The sequence below is a fragment of the Arachis hypogaea genome, chromosome 17 (genome assembly GCF_003086295.3).
Source record: "Arachis hypogaea cultivar Tifrunner chromosome 17, arahy.Tifrunner.gnm2.J5K5, whole genome shotgun sequence".
NCBI lineage: Eukaryota > Viridiplantae > Streptophyta > Magnoliopsida > Fabales > Fabaceae > Arachis > Arachis hypogaea.
Genome location: NC_092052.1, coordinates 2929870 through 2952099, shown reverse-complemented (window position 1 = coordinate 2952099; position 22230 = coordinate 2929870). Strand labels below are relative to the sequence as shown.

At 38.5% G+C, this 22230-nt stretch overlaps 1 protein-coding gene and 1 long non-coding RNA gene across 3 annotated transcripts; one reads left to right on the top strand and one right to left on the bottom strand.

Moving 5' to 3' along the window:
• The first annotated feature begins 393 nt into the window (after positions 1 to 393).
• Positions 394 to 1544, top strand: LOC112765676 (uncharacterized). Its single transcript, XR_003183870.3, has 2 exons — positions 394 to 536; positions 1142 to 1544. It is a non-coding gene; the product is annotated as an uncharacterized lncRNA (long non-coding RNA).
• Positions 1545 to 3628: 2084 nt separating this feature from the next.
• Positions 3629 to 7567, bottom strand: LOC112766369 (uncharacterized). Of its 2 annotated transcripts, XM_029294706.2 has the most exons (8): positions 7055 to 7544; positions 6254 to 6462; positions 5645 to 5737; positions 5410 to 5559; positions 4486 to 4647; positions 4305 to 4409; positions 3888 to 4240; positions 3629 to 3803 (listed from the first exon to the last, which is right to left on the bottom strand). In XM_029294706.2, exons 1-5 carry the CDS (start codon positions 7180 to 7182, stop codon positions 4571 to 4573), a joined length of 657 nt encoding a protein of 218 aa, XP_029150539.1. In that variant the 5' UTR covers positions 7183 to 7544; the 3' UTR covers positions 3629 to 3803; positions 3888 to 4240; positions 4305 to 4409; positions 4486 to 4570. The 2 variants fall into 2 exon arrangements, with proteins under 2 accessions (XP_029150539.1, XP_025668049.1); XM_025812264.3 differs by lacking the exon at positions 3629 to 3803 and having other exon boundaries at positions 3817 to 4240; positions 7055 to 7567.
• Positions 7568 to 22230: the final 14663 nt, after the last annotated feature.

Here is a 22230-nt window from a genome sequence, read left to right as displayed (position 1 = left end):
TGAAAAAATAAACACAATGAAAATGAGACACATAATAAGAACTATATAAAATCCATATGAAAACACTTCAATTGCTCTCCGAATATCCTAAAATTGTACGCATCAGATTGAATTTGATTTTCTAATATGTAATTCATAGTAGCTTTGAATAATTTTGATTCTTTTTCTGAACTCTGTCTTCATGAAGAGAGATTCTTTTTCGATTTTCCGTTAGGTTATTCGTTTTCAGTATGCAGTGATTTTATTAGGGTTTGCAATTGTGTTCCTGATTTCTCACTAGGGTTTGCGTGTTTTAAATCTGAGTTTTGTAATTTTCCGTTGATTTTAATACTCAATTTTCTATAATGTACACTGAACTATTGAGCTATTAATACTCATACACACTTGATTTAGGGTAGGGTTTAGGGAGAGGGATGATTTGTGGGAGTGATTGCTGATTGGAATATGGGTCAAATTGAAAAGCTGGATTTGTGGTCATGGAGCCGTCTTTTCGCTTTCATGATGGCAATTGTGAGGTGATCCAATAGCTTCGACAGGTTAGTAGGCATTAGATTGATTTAAGTTTTCTAATGATGTATTCATTCATTGGGACCCTTGCTCTATTGGGTCTTCCTTTATTTTTTTCAATTTGTTGTTGGAAAAAGCTACAGCAATAATTGAAGTATAATGTCTAAAATTAGTTTTAGTATTTAAAGTATATAACTATAAGTTCCGGAATCAATTTGGGAATAAGAAAGTTTATTACAGTGCACAAAATGAGTTAAATAAATACTATTATTAGAAAACAGTCTCTTTTATATAGGATTAAAAGTTTTTTTCCTTATTATCTTTGTGTAATTTTTTTTTGTAGTAATCTGATATTGTGAATTATGAGTGTTCTTCTATTGATTTTTTAAAATTTATACATCATACTTTGCTTGACTTTTTTTTTTGTTTATTTATTTTCTTTTAAAAGTTACTGGTATAAGCACATGAGCTCTTGATTTATCAATGTGCTCGAAGCCTACACCCGCCTTGGAAAAAACCCTTTCTTACCTATTTTCTTCATTTATTTATTCTAATACTTATCTCATTGAATTAATTTATTGATATGTGTTTCGGTGCGTTGATATGGGGATTTTGAAATTGGGAATCTGCCTAGGCTATGGATACTTTGTGTGCCATTGTTTAAGAGATACGGTTAGAATCCAGAGAGACAGGAACATTTCACTTGGATGGTTCAAACCTTGCTTTGTTCTTCGGAAGGATCTTGGGATAAATGCTGCTGGTGTAAATTCTTCTTTTGTACGCCTTCTGAAACTCCTTCCATTCTTATCTTTGGTTTGCCTTAGTCACTAAACAAAAAGATGAAGAATATTTTGGAATTCAAAACTTAGTCCATGAAGGTGATATTTTTTTTAAAGGAAAATTTAGCTACTTTGTTTATAATAATAGCATTTTGTGTAAAGAAATTGGAAATAACTTTGCAGTGAATTTCAATTCTGAATTAACAGAGCCTATAATGTTACTTTAGTTATTCCAATCTGAAATTTCTGGTATTATACTATCATATGTGTGTATTTGATTTTCTTGGGCCTGATGAGGGAAAAACGATTCCAAACAAACTCACCGGCAAGTGTACCGGGTCGCATCAAGTAGTAATAACTCACAAGAGTGAGGTCGATCCCACAAGGATTGATGGATTAAGCAACTTTAGTATGGTGATGAATTTAGTTAAGCGAGTATTTGATGATTTGAGTGAATTTGATTAGCAGAAGTGAAATTGCAAGAAAACTAGAGTGCAGAATGAAAATTTGTTGAATCTTAAAGAACAGAAGAAGTAAATTGCAGAAACTTAAAGTGCAAGAAAGTAAAAGAGCTGAAACTTAAAGTGCAAGAAATTTAAATTGCTGAATCTAAATTGCTGGAAAACTTAAATTGCTTGAAGAATAAAAGGAATTGGGTATTGGGATTCAAATTAAGCTAGAAAATGTAAATTGCAATAGATCAGAGAAGTATAAGATGAAGAGATCGAGATGAACCAAGACAGAAATGAAAAATTGCAGAAGAATCAAAACAGCAAGAAAGCTTAGCTCAATTATGAAATCTTAAGAGAGAAATTGACAATCGCAAAAGAGTAACAAGAGCAGAAAGCAAATCTAGATATCAATTACTCTCTTGACCAAACAGTAAAGAAGAGATTGCAGAAGAATTAAAATGAAAATAGAAAAGAAAGTTCAGATCCAATTTTCAATTCTTAGAACTATAAAGAGGAAAAGTAAAAGGTGATTTTCAGATGAAGAATTTCAGTGGAGTTCTTCAATCTGAGTTCCAAAACCCAAAACAGAAAATAGAAATTGTAGAAGAAAGAAAATGAACAAAGAAAACTTAGATATGATCCCAATTCCCAAATTCTCCAAAGGAAAATTAAAAAGAAAACTAAAAGTGAGCTAAAGGTCAGGTCCTTCTCAAATCAAAATTGCTCCTATTTATACACTTTCTATTTCCATCATTAAGCAATTAGAATGGGCTTTTGGGTTGGCCTTGAATGAAATTGGGTTGGGGTGCATTGTAGCTCCTTCTAGTGGAGCACTCCGTTGGCTAAATAAGCGCTACGTTCACTTGTCATGTGTGCTCCCTTGGGTGCGCATGTTGCTTCTCTAGCGTTGCCTTAGTGAACGCTATGTTCACTCTTCAAGCGCTGCCTCCTTGGTTGAGCGCTTCTCCTAGCGCTCCCTTTATGGGCGCTGCGCTCACTCATTGAGCGCTCTCCCTTGGTGCACTTGTTTCCTTGCCCAGCGCTCCCTTAGTGTGCACTACGTTCATTATTTGAACGCTGCCTGGTACGGATGGCACAAGGCTTGCCTCCAAAGCTGAAAAACACGAAAAAGTTAAGTGAACGTGGCACTCACTTCTAAAGTGAACGCTAGCTGTGTTTGCTTTCGAGCGTGGCGCTTCCTTTTTGAACGCAACGCTTTACTGTTTGTTTCCCCTTTTTCTTCATTTCTTCACTTACAAGCAATCAAAGTCTCACCAAAATCACAAGGTCTTTGCATCATTCATAAAATCAATTAATTCTATCATAAACCTTATGATTTTGTGCAAAATGAATGATGTTTGATTGATTCAAAATAATCATGAAAATCCACTCCAATCACTTACTTATTGTCACTACAAGAAAACACGTCTATTGCCACGCTTTTAAAGCGTGGCGAAAAGCTAAAAAAAGCGTAGCGATAGCTTTTCGTCACGCTTTTTGAGCTACCGCCACGCTTTTGAAAGGGTGGCATCTGAAAGGGTGGCGGTTGATCTATCGCCACGCTTTTGGTGACCTATCGCCACGCTTTTTCTTTTGCCACGCTTTTTACACATGGCCATGCTTTAAAAGCGTGGCTTAAAGCGTGGCCATATGTGGGAGATTTGGCCATGCTTTAAAAGCATTGCCATATGGGAGATACGGCCACGCTTTAAAAACGTGGCGATGGGTAGAGATACGGCCACGCTTTAAAAGGCCACGCTTTAAAAGCGTGGCGATAGGTAGAGATACGGCCACAGCAAGATATACAACCACGCTTTAAAAGCGTGGCAAAAGCCTTGTTAAATTAAAAAAAAATTCTTTTCCTTACTTGATCTTCATTGCTACACAATATAAATTTTCAATCCTTTTTTATTACCAAACCTAAAAATATAGTATGCAATTTTTATTACAAGACAAATCAAACAATAATTAGTGACATATATAATTTACTATAATTGTTTTATACATTAAAAAACTAATACTCAAACACAAAATAAATCTCAAATTCAAATTCCAAAACTAAAACCTGAAAAAAAATACAGAAACAATACAAGTTAGAACTGCTCATAATATATCAAATTTGGATTGTCAAAGGTTAATAAGAACTTACATACAAAGAAAGAACAGCAACAAATAATACTTGCGATAAGAAAGCTATTACTGAATGGCTCCACTTTGGATTGTCAAATTTTCGCACAATTGATGACATAAATTTATTCCTTGAATTCCTGTTCCCCCGGATGAGCTTGTATATTCTAGAAACACCAAGTCTTGCTTGAGCTAGTGAGACAATTTTGGTTTCCCTTTTCCAGATACAGGGATTTTAGATGGGATTTTCTGATTGCCATTTTCAGAAGCAGTGCTAATTGATTGCATGAAAATAAATGACATTTGAAGTCCATCTGTTCCCATTTTGCTTTCAGCATCAAGGAGATACTCCAACATGTTTTGCAATACTTGAATCTGATATCAGGCTGATTTAGTATCCAAAGAGAGGCACTATATATATCAAGTTGAAATATATTACCTTAAGACAAGTGTCAGCATTTGAAGATAATGTTCCCTCCAGTATCTTTCCAATATCCTTTTCCAACATGTATTCAGGCCTGGCAATTAAGATAAACCCTAGTGCCTACAAGAGATGCAAAAAACCTCAAACTTCATGATTGAACCAACATAAAAAACCCAGATAAAGGCATAGTTCTTACCTGCAATGATCTAGCCTTAACAACAAAATCCTCCTCAAAGAGAAACTTTATACACAAGGTGAGACTCGTTCTGACATCAATAACTTTATTGCTGGAGCTTACCAACAAAGAATTGCCATATCAAATGAGTGATCCAAGACAAAAGAGTGATCACCCAACTTGCTGCAAATGATTGGAGACAGTTAACTTTTATAACACATGCTATATAAAATTAAATCTAACAACCTTTAGGGACTAATTTAATAAAGATTAAGATAATAATCAATGAATAAATCAATGATAAGTATATAGTGCGAACAAGCCATGGCACAAAAACACACCAACTTTAGTGATTATCATATACCCATTCAGGCCAGGAGGAAATAGGAATAGGATCATCTTAACATTACACCTGCAGAGAACGTATCTCAAATGAAGAGCATATGTGTCCAACAGAAATTGTACACTTGAAGCTCGTGAAACTAACCTTCATGAACTTGCATGCCCATAAACCCAATTAACTAAAAGATGATATGTCAATAGAAGCAATTGTTTATTAAACAGCACCAGTAAATAGCATGTTTCCCAGGTTAAAGCAAGCGGCAAACAGAATTCATTTGACTTAACCAGTTCCACAAACTGAAATCATTGCAGTTCATATAATATGGACCAAGCAATAAGCAGAGCAGCACTCAGTAACAACAAACTAAGAAAAATTAATGAAACAGTAACACTTTCACAGCATCTATTTTGGACAATGAACAAAAATACAATAAACAGCAATCACAAGTCCAGAATTCAACACCAAAACAGCACAATAAACAAGTTCATCCAGGGCAACATTCAGAGGAAAGACAAATCCATTCCGAACAGCAGCAGTAAACAAAACAAAACCTACATCCACTAACTAGTCCAATTCTCTAACCAAATTTTGAATTCAATTACCGAGTAAGTCCATAGCAGCATAGAGTGTTCCACCAGTTGCAATCAAATCATCAACCACTATAGCGTGTTCACCAGCTTCAACTGCTCCAACATGCATCTCAAGACAGTCCCTTCCATACTCCAGAATATACTCTTGAGATATCACTTTCCCTGCCATTAAACCAATAATGCAACCTTCTTTTTAGTCCTAACACCCCACAAACACTACTAGTGTTATAAGATAATAATACCATACCAGGTAACTTCTTTAGTTTCCTCAATGGTACCAACTTTGCTCCTATTGCCAATGCTATGGGAGGACCGAATATAAATCCCCGAGCTTCAATTCCTACACAACAACACAGTTACAATCCATTTATCAGTAGTAGAGCACAAGAATCAAATATAGTGCTTGCATTGTGTGCTACTCTACTTGCTAAACATGAAGGAAATTAAGGATCATACGAAATTAACAACTTGCTATTCATTAATAACCAAACAACAAAAGGAATAAGAAAGAGAATGAAGAATTTAATAATTTCACTTTGGGGATAAAAAACATCTCTGCACCTAAGGAATTTTAACTCATTAAAGCATCTGTCATGTTGCGTTTTGCATACTAAATACACACAACAGCCATTCAACAAGCATTAATTAAGATGAGTAGAGACAAAAATGGCGTACAACCAATCTATCAGATTGTGAAATTGAGGGACCATACTATATATACCACAGGCTGCCTCTGATCCATGCACAATGCATGTAACAAATGTTATATCACAAACTTACCATTGACAAACATCAGTAGAATGAGACACGACTAGCGAATCTCCACCTGACACCCCATTTTCATTAACAAACTTACCAGTTCTAGAGCAGACAACTAACAGCTCCTTGCCAACACGAGCACTTTCTAGCTCAAGAGCATGAATAATAGCATCCTCCCTGTGAGCATACTTCACCGCCTTCTTATTCGAATTAGCAGCAGATGCCGTCGCCTTCTCGATGCACTCATCATACTCTCCACAACGAAATGCATTCACCTGCTTTGACTTCTCAAGGTTATACAAGTCCCTAAATCAGAGAGAAAAAAATCACAACTCGAACAATAAACAAACTCAAGGATGACAAGTAACATTTCTTGAAAAGCCAATGAAATTTACATCATTCCTATACATCATTCCTACATCTAGTTCAGGTTTCAGTCACATACTTCCCTGCTAGCAAAATTTCAAATTTCCAATCGAAAAAACATCAAACAAGGGCAGAGGAATACAACAGAGTAGTACCAAAAGGAAGCTAATTTAGTGAAGAAAACAAATAGAAAAGAAAAGAGGAATACAGAACTTAAAAAAAAGAATCACGGGTACAAACATGTAACCATAGGTGCAAACACACAAAACAACAACAAAATATTCTATAAACAAGGTTATCATATTAAAGAACCCCCAAAAATTGGCTCATGAATGCATTTATAAGCAGATGGAATTCAAAATATCCAGAGGCTTGAACTCATAAACAAACCGTCCTTTATTTCATCGTTATTTTTCAATTCTCGTTCCCCACCAAAACCTCCCCCAAATTGTGCACAACACTAAAAAAACCCCTAAAATTAGCAAATGCACTGCTGGCACGAATTGAAACATGAAAGAAAGAGGAGAAGAACCTGAAACAACGCAACGAAGCAACTATTCCTTCAACAAGGGCAAGACTGACATCGACACCGAGCAAGAGACGCAGAAACCAGTTGCCGCCTCCAAGCTCTGACACCGAGTAAGAGACTGGGAAAGCCATTGGCGCTGACGCTGACGGTAAGGATGCTGGTAACGGCGACGAGGAGACGAGGCGGAGAGGGAGCGGAGGCTAACGGCGCAGCGAGGGTGGTGCTGGAGACGGTGGGGATGTAAGCTCGATTAGGGTAGCAAAGGTGAAAGAGTGACCAAGGGATGTGATAAGCTTGATGAGGGTAGCTCGATAAGGGTTGGGGACGGGTTGAAAGTAGGGATGGCAAAATTTCCCGAGACGCGGGGATCCCTGCGGGGACTGCTCCGAATGGGGATCCGATTATGGGGAATTTTTTCCGCGGGAATGGGGATGGGGGACAAAATTCTCCCGAAGCAGGCGCGGGGATCCCCGCCCCGTCCCCGCTATTCCCCGAAATTTATGAATTCATTGAATTATTCTTAATAGTTTATTTCTCATATATGTTTTTTAGTCATTTCTCACACACACATATATATAGAAACCCAAAACTCCTAATCTTTATTTGCATAACCTCTCTTCAATTCAGAGATCCCTAAGGCTGTCCATACTCCATCCAACCTCTCTGCAGCCACCCCCTCGTCACCCTTCTCACCGCATCGTCACACCTCACTGTGCCATTACCCTTACCGCGTCGTAATTTCTATTTGCGGCGTTCCTTTTCGTAACTCTACCGTCGTGTCCATTCTCCTCTTTGTTGTCGCGTCTTCCACCTCGTCCACTGCTTTTTTCTTTGGCTCGTCGTTGCGTCTCCCCATTGCGTTATTTCGAAAGAAGTCACCATCGTGTTATTTAGACTTTTTGTATAAAATCTTGCAGTTTTTGTATAAGATAGATACTTGTAGCTCTATTCATATGGAAATTAATAATTAGTTAGAACTATTATGTAGATGGGGAATGGGGTCCCCGCGGGGAATGGGGCTCCGTGGGGAATGGGGATGGGGAGCAATTTTTCCCCACGGCGAGGAATGGGGCGGGGATGGGGAGTAAATCTGAGGGCGGGGATGGGGAGCAGGGAGGCATCCCCCGCCCCCGCCCTGCCCCATTGACATCCCTAGTTGAAAGAACGTCAATTGGGTTGGGGACTGGGTTGGGGGCGGGGTCTTAGGGTTTTTTTTTTAAAAAGTTTTTGGCCACGCTTTTAAAGCGTGCCAAAAGAGTACTACGATATGGCCACGTTTTGTAAGCGTGGCTGTAATGAAATTCTGTTGCCACGCTTCTAAAATGTCCCTGTTTCTCTCTATGGCCACGCTTTTGAAGCGTGGCAGAAAAAAAACGTGGCCGTTTCTCTAATCAATTGCCACCCTTCCAAAAGTGTGGCCGTTGACCCTTTTCGCCACGTTTTTGAAGCGTGGCAAGAAAAAACGTGGCCAAATCTCTTTTCAATCACCACCCTCACAAAAGCGTGGCCATTGACCACTTTTGGCCACGCTTTTAAAGCGTGGCAAAAAAAAGCGTGGCTATAGGCCTTTTTTCTTGTAGTGTGTACAAGAAAGTGCATAAAACCTAATGAAACTAATGAAAAATGCTTGTAAAACTAGCATAAGATGACTTGTCATCACAACACCAAACTTAAATCTTGCTTGTCCCCAAGCAAGCACTAAACATGAGAAAGAATGAAATAAAATAGAGAAGCATATATGTCCTTATTTAGCAGGTAATAAAATTTGGTTCATGGAGTTTTATGTAGACAAAATGCAGCTCAATTATTCTTAGCTGTCTGATATGAAATGTCCCTTTGAGGATTCACTAGAGTTGCTGCTAGAATGACTTGCTCTTTGATTGATCCCTGTTAGATTTTTCCTTCTTTCTTTTGCTTAGATAGCTTATTTCTCAATGGTAGCTCAGTGTCAAGTGTTGCAGCAGCCTTTTGGCTCAATTTTTCTCAACACCTCTTTACTACAAACACTTGGCTCACAATTCTTTTTAGGAACATTGATGCTCAGCATCTCTTCGGATCACTAAATGCTTTGTAGCTAGGTTGCTCTTGATAATGAAGTTTTGGTTGGTAATCCCAGATTAGTTAATCCAAGTTACCAAGTTTTAAAAGACTCCTCAGAACTTAATTGTCCAAGCAGATCCTAGTACAAGAAGCACCACAGACATATGTCCTAAGGTCCAAGCTATTGGTGTCTAGCCTTATTATTTGTTTCTTTCATTTTTGTTGCCAATCCTTGGCTTTTCTTTTCTTTTTTTTTTTTCTCACTTTTCTTCATTTTTCAGGGGTGTTCATTAATAGAAGCCTTTATAACAGCAAATGAGTTCACACTACAAAGAACATTCTATTCTACACCTTTTATTATTGAGCTTATCATCCAATCAAGCAATCACCACCATTGAACTTCATTCTAATTCCTACCACATTGGATAATTACTTTCTATTTCAAACATTTTCTCTTATTGATGCAGAGGGAAACAAGACAGAATTTAAAGCAGATGAATGATGCAGACATTCTGGCTAGATCACTTATTTTGAATGACACCAGGACAGTAAACTAACAGAGTGCACATAAGGGTAAGCTTATCAGAAAGGAGAATCATTTGACTTCCAACAAAAGCATAGCAGATAGAAACAATTGAGTAACAATACAACCTTTTGGTATCTTCTTGTTTAGTCCTTCATCTTCCTTCTTAGCTTTTGTGTCTTCCTTGCTCATGATGTACAATCCTTCCAAAAAGTTGAGTGGTTCTTTGTACTGATAATGGAAGTTGCTTGTCCCCCAAGTACTTATCGTGCATGAATGTTTGTAGGCTTTTGAAATTTCTTTGGTGTGTGAACATCAAACTTAGTACCTTGCCAACACCTCTTATGCAACACATCATCCATATACATGAAACCTTGTGCCTTTGCTTGAAATTAGTAAAACTAAAAACTAGAAAACAGACAATGATTGAGTAGTTTCCCTGATTACTTGGAGCTAGTAACCATTTATGCAGAGGGTTAAAATGTGTTTTTAAATGAGATTTTTGGTGGAACACCAAACTTAGTGGTGCACAAAATTGTGATCTCTAAAAATGGCGTCAGAAACTTGGTCTGTGCGATCATAATCTTAACACTTCTTCACAACTCCGCACAACTAACCAGCAAGTGCACTGGGTCATCCAAGTAATACCTTACGTGAGTAAGGGTCGAATCCTACGGAGATTGTCGGCTTGAAGCAAGCTATGGTTATCTTGTAAATCTCAGTCAGGCAAATTCAAATCGTTATGGGGTTTTGATAATTGAAAGAGAATTAGAATATAAAATATAAAATAGGATAGAAATACTTATGTAATTCATATGTATGAGTTTCAGATAAACGTATGAAGATGCTTTGATGAGCGGATATTTTATACGCTTTTTGGGGGTAATTCCATGTAGATTTTAGTATGTTTTAATTAGTTTTTAGTATAATTTTATTAGTTTTTAGGCAAAATTTATATTTCTGGACTTTACTACGAGTTTGTGTATTTTTCTGTAATTTCATGTATTTTCTGGCTGAAATTGAGGGTGCTGAGTTAAAATCTGATTTAGGTTGAAAAAGGACCGCTGATGTTGTTGGATTCTAACCTCCCTGCACTCGGAATGGATTTTCTGGAGCTACAAGAGTCCAAATGGTGCGCTCTCAATTGGGTTGGAAAGTAGACATCCAGGGCTTTCCAGCAATATATAATAGTCCATACTTTGCGTGAAGATAGATGACATAAACTGGTGTTTAACGCCAGTTCCATGTTGCAGTCTGGCGTTCAGCGCCAGAAACAGGTTGCAAGTTGGAGTTCAACGCCAAAAATAGGTTACAACCTGGCGTTCAACTCCAGAAACAGCCCAGGCACATGAGAAGCTTAAGTCTCAGCCCCAGCACATACCAAGTGGGCCCCAGAAGTGGATTTCTGCACTATTTATCTTAGTTTACTCATTTTTTGTAAACCTAGGTTACTAGTTTAGTATTAAAACAACTTTTAGAGACCTATTTTGGATCTCATGACATTTTAGATCTGAATTTTATACACTTTGACGGCATGAGTCTCTAAACTCCATTGTTGGGGGTGAGGAGCTCTGCAGCGTCTCGATAAATTAATGTAAGTATTTCTGTTTTCCATTCAAACACGCTTATTCCTATCTAAGATGTTCATTCGCGCTTCAATATGAAGAAGGTGATGATCCGTGACACTCATCACCTTTCTCAATCCATGAACGTGTGCCTGACAACCACTTCCGTTCTACATTAGATTGAATGAGTATCTCTTAGATTCCTTAATCAGAATCTTCGTGGTATAAGCTAGAATCCATTGGCAGCATCCTTGAGAATCCGGAAAGTCTAAAACTTGTCTGTGGTATTCCGAGTAGGATTCTGGGATTGGATGATTGTGACGAGCTTCAAACTCACGAGTGTTGGGCGTAGTGACAGACGCAAAAGGATCAATGGATCTTATTCCGACATGATTGAGAACCGACAGATGATTAGCCGTGCTGTGATAGAGCATTTGGACCATTTTCACTGAGAGGATGGGAAGTAGCCATTGACAACGGTGATGCCCTACATACAGCTTGCCATGGAAGGAGCCTTGCATGTATGAAAGTGAGTAAGCATTATGTTGCAGGAATCCAGAGGACAAAGCATCTCCAAAACTCCAACATATTCTCCGTTACTGCATAATAAGTATTTATTTCATGCTCTTTTACTCTTTACAATTAAAACTAAAAATTATTATTGATATTATATCCTGACTAAGAGTTACAAGATAACCATAGCTTGCTTCAAGCCAACAATCTCCGTGGGATTCGACCCTTACTCACGTAAGGTATTACTTGGACGACCCAGTGCACTTGCTGGTTAGTTGTGCGAAGTTGTGAAGAAGTGTGGTTTCTAATTTCGTGCACCAAGTTTTTGGCGCCGTTGCCGGGGATTGTTTAAGTTTGAACAACTGACGGTGAATCTTGTTGCTTAGATTAGGAAAAATTTGTCTTTTTGGTTTAGAGTTACTAGAATTGCATCCTTTATTATCCCTTTTTAAAAATTTTTCAAAAATATTATTTTTCTTTATTAATTTTTGGTTTTTCTGTGAGTTTAGTGTCATGTTTTAAGTTTGGTGTCAATTGCATGCTTTTTGATGAGCGGATAATTTGTACGCTTTTTGGCATTGTTTTTAGTATGTTTTTAGTATGATCTAGCTAGTTTTTAGTATATTTTTATTAGTTTTTAGTTAAAATTCACTTTTCTGGACTTTACTATGAGTTTGTGTAGTTTTCTGTGATTTCAGGTATTTTCTGGCTGAAATTGAGGGACCTGAGCAAAAATCAGATTCAGAGACTGAAAAGGACTGCAGATGCTGTTGGATTCTGACCTCCCTGCACTCGAAGTGGATTTTCTGGAGCTACAGAAGCCCAATTGGCGCGCTCTCAACGGCGTTGGAAAGTAGACATCCTGGGCTTTCCAGCAATATATGATAGTCCATACTTTGCCCAAGATTTGATGGCCCAAACCGGCGTTCAAAGTCACCCTCAGAATTTCCAGCGTTAAACGCCGGAACTGGCACAAGAATGGGAGTTAAACGCCCAAACTGGCACCAAAGCTGGCGTTTAACTCCAAGGGAAGTCTCTACACGAAAATGCTTCAATGCTCAGCCCAAGCACACACCAAGTGGGCCCGGAAGTGGATTTTTATGTCATTTACTCATCTCTGTAGACCTTAGGCTACTAGTTCTCTATAAGTAGGACCTTTTACTATTGTATTTTCATCTTTTGATCACTTTAGATCTTAGGATCGATCTTGGTCCGTCTGGTTCCCTCTCTGGGACCGAAGCCAATGATCACTCTTGTTCTTATGTATTTTCAACGGTGGAGTTTCTACACACCATAGATTAAGGTGTGGAGCTCTGCTGTACCTCGAGTATTAATGCAATTACTATTGTTCTTCTATTCAATTCCGCTTGTTCTTATTCCAAGATATCCATTCGCACTCAAGAACATGATGAATGTGATGATTATGTGACGCTCATCATCATTCTCACTTATGAACGCGTGATTGACAACCATTGTCGTTCTACAAGCAACAAGGCTCTAATGTTTATCTCTTGGATCCCTGATACACGATGCATGGTTGATCGCCTGACAACCGAGCGCTCGCCTGACAACCGAGCGCTCGCCTGACAACCGAGCCAGCCATTCCGTGAGATCAGAGTCTTCGTGGTATAGGCTAGAACTGATGGCGGCATTCAAGAGAATCCGGAAGGTCTAACCTTGTCTGTGGTATTCTGAGTAGGATTCAATGATTGAATGACTGTGACGTGCTTCAAACTCGCGATTGTGGGGCGTTAGTGACAGACGCAAAAGAATCACTGGATTCTATTCCGACATGATCGAGAACCGACAGCTGGATAGCCGTGCCGTGATAGGGTGCGTTGAACATTTCCACTGAGAGGATGGGAGGTAGCCACTGACAACGGTGAAACCCTTGCATAAGCTTGCCATCGAAAGGAGTAAGAAGGATTGGATGAAGACAGTAGGAAAGCAGAGAGACGGAAGGGACAAAGCATCTCCATTCGCTTATCTGAAGTTCTTACCAATGAATTGCATAAGTATCTCTATCTTTATCTGTTATTCATATTTCATCTATAACCATTTGAGTTTCCCTGACTAAGATTTACAAGGTGACCATAGCTTGCTTCATACCAACAATCTCTGTGGGATCGACCCTTACTCGCGTAAGGTTTATTACTTGGACGACCCAGTACACTTGCTGGTTAGTTGTGCGAAGTTGTAGTGATCACAATTTCGTCCACCAAGTTTTTGGCGCCGTTGCCGGGGATTGTTGAGTTTGGACAACTGATGGTTCATCTTGTTGCTTAGATTAGGTATTTTTCTTCAGAGTTCTTAAGAATGAATTCTAGTGTTTCAAGGTGATGTTCTTATCATCACCAAAGCTGATTGATTATCATCAATTTAGCTCTTGAATGCAATGTCCTGCTGAAGCTTGGCTATTCATGTCTAATTCCTTTAGATTGAAGCTTTAGACTAACATTGCATGATTCCTGGAATTCTCATTAAGAATTTTGATATCTTTATTTTTTCTTCTTCCACTTAATTTTCGAAAAATCCAAAAAAAAAAAAAAAAACCCAAAAAAATTACAAAATCATAAAAAACCAAAAAAGGATTTTATGTTTCTTGTTGAGTCTAGTGTCTTATTTTAAGTTTGGTGTCTTGCATGCATTGTTTATTTGATCTTGGTTCTATTTTCAAGTCAATAGTACAGGGAACTGAAGATTCAGAACATGCAGCAGAGGAATTACACAGAAAAAGCTGGGCGTTCAAAACGCCCAGTGAAGAAGGACAGACTGGCGTTTAAACGCCAGCCAGGGTGCCTGGTTAGGCGTTTAACGCCCAAAAAGGTAGTGCATTGGGCGTTAAACGCCAGGATGGCACAAGAGGGAAGATTTTGTTTTTAATGCAAATTTTTTTTCAAGTTTTCAAAATTTTTCAAAATCAAATCTTTTTCAAATCAAATCTTTTCAATCAAATGTTTTCAAAATCAATTTCTTTCTTTTTTTTCAAAGATACTTACTAACAATTAATGATTTGATTGAACATTCAGTATTTTTTCTTGAAATAATTTACATACTTTTAAATCAAATCTTTTTTGTTAAATATATTTTTTAATCAATCTTTTCAAGATAGTTTCAATCATATCTTTTTGATCTAATTTCAAATCTTTTTTCAAATCACTGATCTTTTCACTTTTTTTTCGAATTATCAATTAAATTTCAAAATGTTTTTAAAATCCACTTAATTTCATTTTTCCTTTTTCAATTTCTATTATAGTAATCTTCTCAATGCACAATGAACTCTTTGACTAAGTTCGAATTCTTCTACCTCTTCCTTCTAATTTTCTTTTCTCTGACACCTCAAGGAATCTCTATCTGTGACTAAGGATTCCATATTTCTTTTCTTTTCTTTCATATGACAGGAGCAAAGACAAAAGCATTCTTGTTGACTGATCCAACCTGGACCTTGAGCGAGCAAAGACTAAGCACTCTTATGAGGCTGACAGAATCTGAAGGACCTGAGCGAAACTACAATGACAGCAAGGAATCTGACTTTATGACCTACTGACTTCATGAGAAGAACCCTGCAGGAAAACAATACAAGCCTCAATGCTCTATACATTGCCATGAGAGCTTTGCCATTGGAAGATCCTCATCAGTTTTTTAGCTGAATTCTTGCAAATTTGTGACACTGTCAAGACTAATGGGGTTGACCCTGAGGTCTACAGACTTATGCTATTCCCTTTTGCTGTAAGAGACAGAGCTAGGACATGGTTGGACTCACAAACTAAAGAAAGCCTGAACTCTTGGGAAAAGCTAGTCAATGCCTTCTTGGTTCTAACTATGTTGTAGGAGATGGAAGCTATAATGGGGACATGCATCAAGGATTTGGAAATCAAGGATGGGAGGAATCTCAAGCTTATGAACAATCTTCATGGCAACAACCTCCTCCGAACTCTTATGGGTATAATCCTGATCTTAATGCATATCAATCTAATGTATGTGATGACCCTCATTGTGGTTGTCAACCACAATCATCATACGCATATGAACCCCCTTCTCAACATAGCCTTCCACCATACTCACAAGCCCTTCCATACCAAGCACCTCCCTATGATCCATACCCACTATATGACCAATCATCCATACCATATTCTTATGACCATTATGAGCAAGAACCTATAGAACCACCACAACCCTATCATGATTATTACCAAGAACCACCCCAATACTCGCCTCAATACTCACCATCTCCATACCCTTACCAAGAAAAACCACCTTCATATCATGAATCCTCTCTCCAAGATAATGAACCTTCCTATTCACCCCAAGCCCCAATAGATGATTCTCTTACTTTGATACTTCAAGGACAAGAGGCCATGAAGTGGAATACACTTGAGTTTGTGACCAACTTGACCAAGGTGGTGCACGCTTTAGCCCACCAATGTTTGAATACTCAAGTTGTTTCCATAAACCCATGTGAAAAGTCAAAAGAAGAGCAAAGCATGAAGGAGAAGTTAGAAAAGGCAGTGGAGAAGGAAGAGTCGAATTTTGTGTTGGAACAATTGGAGGAGCCTATGATCATTGAAGAAAAGGAAGAAGTGGTTGAAGATTTAGGAGATGTTGAAAGTCTATGGGAGTGTAGCATCATGGAGCACTCTTCCAAGAAGCTTGAAATTGATGTTGAGGAGGGTGCGCAACCTCCAAGGCTTGTCATAGTTGGAGACTTGAAAGAGGCCTATCAAGAGATGGATTCAATCATGGATGAATTTTTATCTATAATTGAATCTTCCCCCATTGGACATGAAGTTGAAGTTATAGAAGAGTGTGCACAACCTTCCATACCCTTGGTGAGCAATAAGAAAGAGAGTGAATCGAAAGAAAGCTACCAAGAGGAAAAAGTTGGCGTGGTGTATATCGAAATTGAAGAGTATGAAGAGGTTGATCAAGAGATGGATTCACTCATGAATGAATTCCTATCCAAAATGGAATCACCTCTCATTGGGCAAGAAATCAAAGTTCTTGAAGACAACACCAAGCCAAGTGATAAAGGGGAAACGGTTGAGATTGAAGAAGCTAGCGAAGAGGTGGAGATAGTCAAGAAAGAGCACAAGGGAGTGGAGCTTGCAAGATCATTGGGACCACCCCTCCCTAAGTCACCATCCTACACAACATTCAAGTGGGTAAAATTATTATCCCTAAGCTTTACTTTCTCACTTGAATATGGTTTGATTGAAAATAATGGTCAACTTACAGCTCTTTGTGGAGTTAAGAGTAGGAAAAAGTTGTGTAATGGTTGAAAACGTCATTCTAAACTCATGATGGTTGCAAGCTCAAATTTTAAGAGCAATGGTTGGTGTGGAACCAAAGTGTATGGGTCTAGGAATTTGTTTGGAAGCTTCTTTGAGAATTCCAAGGCCATGCCACCCGGATGGAATAATGATGACCAACTCAAGGACGGGTGTCAAAACAAAGTGTGGGATCCCGGATCGCACAATGAAAATTAAATTTGGGAGCCCATGGTTTGTGAAGAACTCCATCAAAGCTTGGAGCTATTAATTTTGAATGATGGAGCTTATTGGAGAACCAAGCATTGGTGGGAGTTCCAAGATGAGTTCAAGCACAAGCCACCTTGATGAGGAGCTCCCCATAACTCCAACTTAAGGACAATAAATAAAAGTGCTAGGTGGGAGACACCCCACCATGGTAAACTCTTTCCACTCTCTTCTAGATTTGATTAATAAGTGATTTGAGTTGCCATTATAGGTAGTTTTTCCTCTTCATATAGTTGTCTTAATAATTTGGTTGTTGGTTGCTTGTGAAGCAAGTTTCCCTTGTTTATATTTGCAAACTCTTCAATAACCAAAAAGAATTTTATAATTTTGTATTTGTAGTTGATTTTTGAGTTGTAGGTAGTGTTAGGGAGATTTTTAGCCATTTTTAGTATTTCTTAATAAAAAAAAAAGAGAAGGAGGGCATCTGCGCGCAAGCGCGCTGTGCGCGCGCGCGCCGGTGGTGCATATCACACTCCTGGTACAAAAACCAGAGAGTTGTGCCAAAGTTGTGCCTATTCTGTGCCGCGACCTGACGCGCAAGCGTACATGATGCGTCCGCATCGGTTGCCATCTTCACATCCGCGCGTATGCGTGCTATGCGCGTACGCGTCGCTTGTCCCGCCTGCCCACCCGCGCGTACGTGTGCGTGACGCGTACGCGTCGCCTTCCGTGCCCTATTTCTCCCCTGTTTTCTTTCTTCCTTCTTTCTTTCTTCTTCTTTCTTCCTTTCTTACTTTCTTTTCAAAATTTTCACTCTTTATTTTTCTTATTTTCATCATCTTTTATATGTTGCATTTGCATATTATCATTCATTACATTTTAATTTTGTTTTTATAGTTTGTTCTTATTTTATTTTCTAAGTTTCTTCTTTCAATAATGGTGTTGAAGTTTCTTACTCAATTGTTGAGAATTTCTTGGTTAATTTTTGTGCGGAGTTGTGACAAAGTGTGATTCACGTTTCGAGCACCAAGTCTTTGGTGCCATTGTTGAGGATCACAATTCCGTGCACCAACACGCAAGGCACGCGTACGCGTGGGTAGAAGAACGTTGGCATTCCAACGTTGGGTCAAATGCCAATGACAGCAAGCAGAACTGAATTTTCAGAAAATATTTGGCTCAACGTTTAACCTCAAACGTGGACTCAAACATGGACACCAGAATTCTTCAATTAAGCACTCCTCTCTTCTCAACAGCAAGGGAAACCAATTGGAGCAACTTCAACCCAATTGAATTAAGGCCAAACGCCCAATTTAGATATTGAAGATCAATGGAAGAAAGTGTATAAATAGCTTTGAATTTAAGTTTGAAGGGGACTTTTGGAACTTTTACTTTCCAGTCTTTGTTTTTCGGAATTTTTACTTCTTTGTAATTTGAATTGAGCTATGATGAACTAAACCCATCTTCATTGGGTTAGGGAGCTTTGTGTAATTCAATGGATCAATATTAGTTTTCATTCTTCTTCTTCTTTCTTTTCTCTTGATTTTGCTAGAAAGCTTTTGTTCTTCATCAAATTGGATAGTTATCTTGGGAAAGAAGCTATTCATAATTGGATCTCCTCTAAGCTTTAGAAGAGGAATGAGGAGATCATGCTAGAGTTGCTTTCTCACATTGAATTAGATTGGGGTTTGGATGGATATAGTGACATGTAATCCTACCAATACTTTGATTTATGAATTTGTGTGGTAGAATCAGCAACCGATCTTCATCTCTCCCATGAGCACTTAAATCAAGGAATTGGGCAATTGTTCATGCTTATAGCCATTAGATTGCCAAGGAATTGGAATCAAGTCACCTAAGATTGCCAAGGAGATCAATGAATGCATTGATTGAGGAACAGATGAAAATGAATTTGATCCAGAGGATTATCACATCTCCTGACCCCAATGAGCTTTCCCTTTTCTGATCTACCCATTCTCTTTTACATTCTGCAATTTACTTTGATGCTTAACAACCCCATTCCCTTTTAATTTCTTGCAATTTAAGCTTCTGCACTTTAATCCATTGCAATTCCCCTTCTCCCCTTTTAATTTTAGTTATTTACCTCCAGTTATTTACATATCTTGCACTTTAAGTTTCCCGTCAATTTAAATTCTGCAAATCCCAATTTCCATTGCGACTTAGCTTAACTAGAACAATTCTCCAATTAACGATTGATCAACCAACCAAAATTCCCAACTCCTGTTTTGAAAGCTTTTCGAAGACGTTGGCATAAGCGTTGGACTGGCAATGTTTCCTCCAACGTTGGCTTATCCACGCGTGTGCGTCACGTACGCGTACTCGTAGATTCTCAAAGTGAAGCTCGCGCGTACACGTTGTATACGCGTACGCCTCGTTGCACGTTTTCAAATTCAGGATTTTGGAATTAGGATCGCGCACGTTGGCCACCAACATTTGAGGCAACGTTGTTGGTCCAACGTTACCCATCTACGCGTACGCGTTACCTACGCCTGCGCGTGGATTGTCAGAATTTCCAATCCACGCGTGCGCGTATAGCATGCGTGCGCGTCACTACAACTTTTCCAAATCTCCAGAAAGCACATTTTAGCACAACATTGGGGTAACGTTGGCTTGCCAACGTTCCCACCAACGTGGGCACTAGCAAGTTATGCAGAAAATTGCCCTGCCTCCCTCTCAACGTTTGAGGCAACGTTGGTGGTCCAACTTTGGCCACCAACGTTGCTTCTCCTTCTTCTTTCCATGCCATTCTTCAACCTCCTTTCATGCATTTCTTCACCTGTCATCAACCAATACATGCATCAAAGCCTTGATAAAGTCATGAGAAATCTCATCATTCTTAGTACACAAGTAATTACTGCATAATTCTCATGAAAAAGCATCAATTTAACTATGTTTGCATGAATCAAGGTATGCATGAACTTTCAATCCAAGTGCTTACTTGTTGCCTAAGAAAGTGCATAAAACCTACTGAAAACAAAGGAAAAGGCTAGTGAAACTAGCCTAAGATACCCTGGCATCACAACACCAAACTTAAATCTTGCTTGTCCCTAAGCAAGCACTGAATTATTGAGAAGAATGAATGAAACAGAAAGTATTGTCCATATCAGCAAGTCATTATTAGTTATTCATGGGGTTTTATGCAGAGAATGTTGCAGCTCACTTTGTATTGATCCTTAGGTAGGGAATGTCTCCTTTAAGCATCAACTAACATACTGCTATGACCTCTTATTATTCACTCATCTTTGGTAATTGCTTTTCTTTATTTTTCTTTTTCTGTGAACTTATTCTTTGATTCTAGCAGCTCAGTGTCATGTGTTGTAGCAGCTTCTTAGCTTATTTGCACTCAACACATTTTCACCACAGACACTTGGCTCACAATTCTCCTTAAGACATTGGTGTCCAGCACCTCTTTGGGTTACTAAATGCCTTGTGACTTGGTTGCTCTTGATAATGGACTTTTGGTTGATAATCCCGGGTTAGTTAACCCAAGTTACTAAGTGTTAAGGCACTCCATAGAACCTAATCATCCAACCAGATCCTAGTACAAAGACACCACACGCATATGTCTTAAGGTCCAAGCTATTGGTGTCTGGCCTTGTTCTTTGTTTCTTCCATTTTTGTAGCCACTTTTGGCTTCTCTTTTTCTTTCTTTCATATTTGTTCTTTCTTTCATCCAAGGAATTTTGTTTGGTAAGATTCATAGACAGCATCCTAGTTTACACTAAAGAGGGACACTCTACCTTTTATTAGTTATTGGTGAGCTAGCTACACTATCAGACATACATATCACCACTCAATCCTTATTTTATTTCTTACCAAATGGAACTAATTCACTTCTGTTCAAACATTTTTTTTATTCAAATTGAAAAGGGCAGGGGACAAGACAAACATTTAAGCAAGTGAAAGTGAAACACTCACACCTAGTCTAGCACATTTATGGCTAAATTAAGCACAACATAATGCAAGATGACTTTAGCTAAAAGTTAACTATCAACTAAAATAGACATGTTTTTTCTTTATTGAATATGATAAACAAGGAGCAAGTCCACCTTTCATTCTTTATCCTGCTTGTCTTTCTTCTTTTTCTCTCCTGCTTGGTTGCTAGTTTCTCCCTTGCCTTTTTGTTTTCCCTTTAACTTAGTCTAGAATCCAGATTTTTCATTGTCCTTTCCACTGTGTCTTCATGGCGTATTACTCTGTCTATTTCCAACTCACTTTGCTCCTTAAAGTATTGATCATACCTCGGAAATGTTGGGTTCAAGCCAGGTAGATGTTCCACCACATAATTGAGCTTGGTTTGAGCATTCATGTTATAATCAAATTGAACTTCATATCTTGCATTCTGAAGAGTAGTGAACTCCTTGAAATTTTTTTATATCTTTAGACTCCCTGCAAAGATTTCCAAGCATATCTTCGATCTTAGAAAACCTGTCCTCAGAAGGTGGGTTAGAAGTGGGGTGATGAGGCTGATTGTTTTGATTTTGATATGGTGGTTGGGAATAACTGTTTTGTGTGGTCTGATATGGTCTTTGGTTGGAGTGTTGGTGAGTGGAGTTGTTATAATGGTTTGGATTGTGAGGTATGTGATTTTGGTTTTGATTTTGTTGGTTTTTCCACTCAAAGTTTGGGTGGTTGTTCCAACCAGGATTGTAGGTCTTGGAATAAGGGTCATGCTCTTGTCTTGCAGAATTTTCAATGTAGTTGACTACTTCTTCCTCTGTATTTGACTCTTCTTGTGCTGATGATTGGGTATGGATTGCTGCTACTTGGCTTGCCTCCATCTTCTTTGTGAGATCCGTCAATTGCTTGGCAATCAACTTGTTCTGAGCCAAAATTACATCCATGTTGTTCAGCTCCATGACTCCTCTGTTGTTGCTTCTCTCAGAGGTATAAAAATACTCATTGTCAACCACTATTTCTATGACATCAATGGCTTCTTCAATGGTCTTCTTCTTGTTAAGGGAGCCTCCAGAAGAGTGGTCTATAGCTTTCTTGGATTCATATGACAGTCCTTCATAAAAGATATGCAATTGTACCCATTCATTG

Excerpts from the sequence above, each read along its gene's own strand:
- LOC112766369 (XM_025812264.3), bottom strand. The coding sequence starts at position 7,182 with ATGGCTTTCCCAGTCTCTTACTCGGTGTCAGAGCTTGGAGGCGGCAAC. Across the intron at positions 6,463-7,054 it reads GCTTCGTTGCGTTGTTTCAG|GGACTTGTATAACCTTGAGA; the intron begins GTTCTTCTCCTC and ends TCTCTGATTTAG. Across the intron at positions 5,560-5,644 it reads GAAACTAAAGAAGTTACCTG|GGAAAGTGATATCTCAAGAG; the intron begins GTATGGTATTAT and ends GTTTAATGGCAG.